Raw genomic sequence first — 2862 nt, forward strand, 5'->3', positions numbered from 1 at the left:
GGACTGTGTTTGCTCCTCGCCTGGCCTTATGCTCACGTTTACGGATTACCCCTCTTGTCAAGCCCTCTGGATTACGTTTGCTGTCGTCTGATTCAAGCCCGTTTAGGATTGCTCTTTTGTCTTGCCTGTGCCATACTTGTTTGCTGTTGTTCGACCCTGCCTGTGTTTTTGACTGTTTATTAATAAAAGCTTGCACATGGATCCGCACGCCTCTTGTCAGCTCCTTAACAGTAACATTTGTATGATGTGATATAGTTGAATTCGAGATCAAAGAGATGAGGATGAGATTGCTCTGTATGTCACTTTACAAGTAGGCTCAAAGTAGAAAAAAAACATGTATTAGAATAACTTTATAAGTATTGTGATATTACACGGGGGTGTACTCACTTCTGTACTGTAACAGTAATACAATATTCCATTAAATGATTTTTTTTACAAAGAACCAAATCCAGAATTCAATCTAATCTGTTTTTCTGAGATACCATGAACTAAAGCGTATAAACACACTTGCATGTACGTGTGATTTCATTCTTACCTTCATAACCATCCTGGTCCAGATCTCCAGCACTACTGACAGTCATCCCAAACATAGAGTCGTATGTTCCATTGAGCCGGATCGGTCGTGCCTTTTCCCAGTGGCTGGCTGGGTTCAGGTACACATACACAGCACCTCCAATCTCTGCCTTTCGGTCAAAGAAATTCGGAGCTCCCACTACAAGATCTGTCCAACTGTAGGTGAAATCATCCTGTTAGATATTAAGCACATCAGATTCATGGCTTTACACATGGACATGTGAAGTGTCTTACCCATCACTGTTCAGATCAGCTACGGCCACAGAATAACCGAAGGAGGAGGCCAGTTCCTCACCCCACAGAATGTGATCAGGCATCAGCCGGTAGACATTGTCCTTCCGTAGCAGAACCACGGCTCCTGTGTGTTTGGCTCGAGGAGCTCCAGCAACAAACGTCAGCTCAGACTTACTCATAATACCTCTGGCTGAATCCACAGAGAAACCTGTGATGAGAAGGGACAGATTCACAAATGAAAACAAACAGACGATTTTGTACCTGATTTTATAGATTTCATATGATCTTGCCCATTTGCCAGTGATTATGGTATATGAGTTTATTAGCGTTGTCAGGGTACCACAACATCAGTAGCTAATACCAGTGTAATGGAATTTGCAAAACAAAAACAAACTATTGAAATATCAATATGTCAATGTTTTTTGTCTACAAACCCAGGTAACTGTTCTGAGCGACGTCCTCAAATGAGCTTTTGGACGGTTCCTGTGTTTTGTAGACCAGAGCATCCTCAACGGGATTGGCCATAAATAACAGCCCTGAGATGAGTTTAGATGAGAAAAGGATGATTTAGAGGGAAAAAACATCAACTCATCAAAAGCATATCTCATTACCTTTCCAGTTGTAGGTCCCCGGAGCCCCAAAGAGGATGTAGTTTTTGTCAGGTGTGAAACTAGCTGACAGGCCCTGCTGGCAGAATCCAAACTGCTCATGTCCTTGAGAACGACCTTCACAAAACTTCCACTCTCCTCCATCCAGATCATCTCTCTCGGTCAAATCTTCACTCAGCACATAACAGCGTCCGATCGGGTCACGGGTCTCAAAGGTTTGGTTGACGTGTTGTCTGAGCTCATAGAGGTGAGCGCATGTCTGACATCACAACACAAACAGGATCATGTAGTGCACATGCCACAATGACCTAGTCCCCATTCTCCATAATTGTGCTTTGATTTTAAAATTGAAACTTTAGGATTGAAAGTCCACATTGTAAGAAAGCAGTGATGGATGAGATACTTGAGTTGCATTGAATTCCTTTACTGAAGGAGTACTTAAATATATCTTTGCTTAAATCTATGTTCATTCCCTATCAGGTTGCGTTTTGAATGCGCACAGCACTCATGATGGAGAATGCAATGAGGGTCACTACGTTTGCTGGGCTTCTGGGCTGGACCTGATCTCGAGCGTGCTCAGTGCTGATGATTGTGGGTGTTTCAAGGACACAAAGGATGCATTTGATGCATCCTTTTAAAAATGTTGAAAGAAGAACGTGAAATGAAGGCTGCCTTCCAAGGATCCTCCATGTTGAGGTGGCCTTTGACAGCACTTCATGATGTGGCAGGTGAAGTATGCCGCTTTACAAGGATTCTAAACAAAAACACTTGAACCAGCTCATCAAGGTGTTCAGGATGATTTGAAAAAAAACTAGCATGAGTGCTGGAGCAGGATTGGAACTGAAGTCTGCAGGAAGGTAGCCTTCCTGGAGCAGGGCTGACTGACCTTTCTGAACTTTGTGCATGATGTTATTTACTGTATACATGGCACATCAGATCTGTCTGATCTACCTGTCACAGGTATAAAACATACTTACCACTACTTTTCCACCGATTCCTTGACTTTTGACTGTGACACCCAACCACTGGTTGTCTTTGCTCTCTCGTTCCAGATTCACTTGAGAAAACGAGAAACATTTTTCCTTGAATGGATACAGTTTAGCAGAGCAAACACTTTAGTTCATCACATAAAAATGAAGCTAAAATGGTCTTAATAAGTGTTACCATGTCCATCGATGTCCACTCGTTCACACTTCTCCGGGGTAACCGGACAGCGATACAGTGCACCGGGACGGCTGCTCCACAAAGTTCCTGTGCCGCGGGACTGAGGAGCCCCAACCAATATCCTGCAGAGGAAGACTAACACTTTAAATGTTGTTCCTACGTCACTAACAGTTAGCAGTTTCAAGAAAACAAAATCATAGCTGCATCATTTTTATAATTCATTACATCAGTGGTCTCCAACATGGCGTGGTCTCCTCCATGCGGGCTACCAACACCTGGTCAA

At 43.2% G+C, this 2862-nt stretch overlaps 1 protein-coding gene across 1 annotated transcript in view; it reads right to left on the minus strand.

The window, feature by feature from the left end:
* Nucleotides 1–383: 383 nt before the first annotated feature.
* The window catches only part of LOC107713863 (integrin alpha-7-like), a 19615-nt gene continuing 17136 nt past the window's right edge, over nucleotides 384–2862 (minus strand). Inside the window, exons 9-15 of the mRNA XM_016519504.1 lie at nucleotides 2580–2701; nucleotides 2393–2472; nucleotides 1419–1674; nucleotides 1242–1343; nucleotides 808–1015; nucleotides 536–729; nucleotides 384–394 (exon numbers count right to left, since the gene is read on the minus strand). Coding sequence (XP_016374990.1) covers nucleotides 384–394; nucleotides 536–729; nucleotides 808–1015; nucleotides 1242–1343; nucleotides 1419–1674; nucleotides 2393–2472; nucleotides 2580–2701 — 973 coding nt within the window. The remainder of the gene's footprint in view (nucleotides 395–535; nucleotides 730–807; nucleotides 1016–1241; nucleotides 1344–1418; nucleotides 1675–2392; nucleotides 2473–2579; nucleotides 2702–2862) is intronic.

This window comes from Sinocyclocheilus rhinocerous, unplaced genomic scaffold, assembly GCF_001515625.1.
Source record: "Sinocyclocheilus rhinocerous isolate Xijiao unplaced genomic scaffold, SAMN03320098_v1.1 scaffold2735, whole genome shotgun sequence".
Lineage (NCBI taxonomy): Eukaryota > Metazoa > Chordata > Actinopteri > Cypriniformes > Cyprinidae > Sinocyclocheilus > Sinocyclocheilus rhinocerous.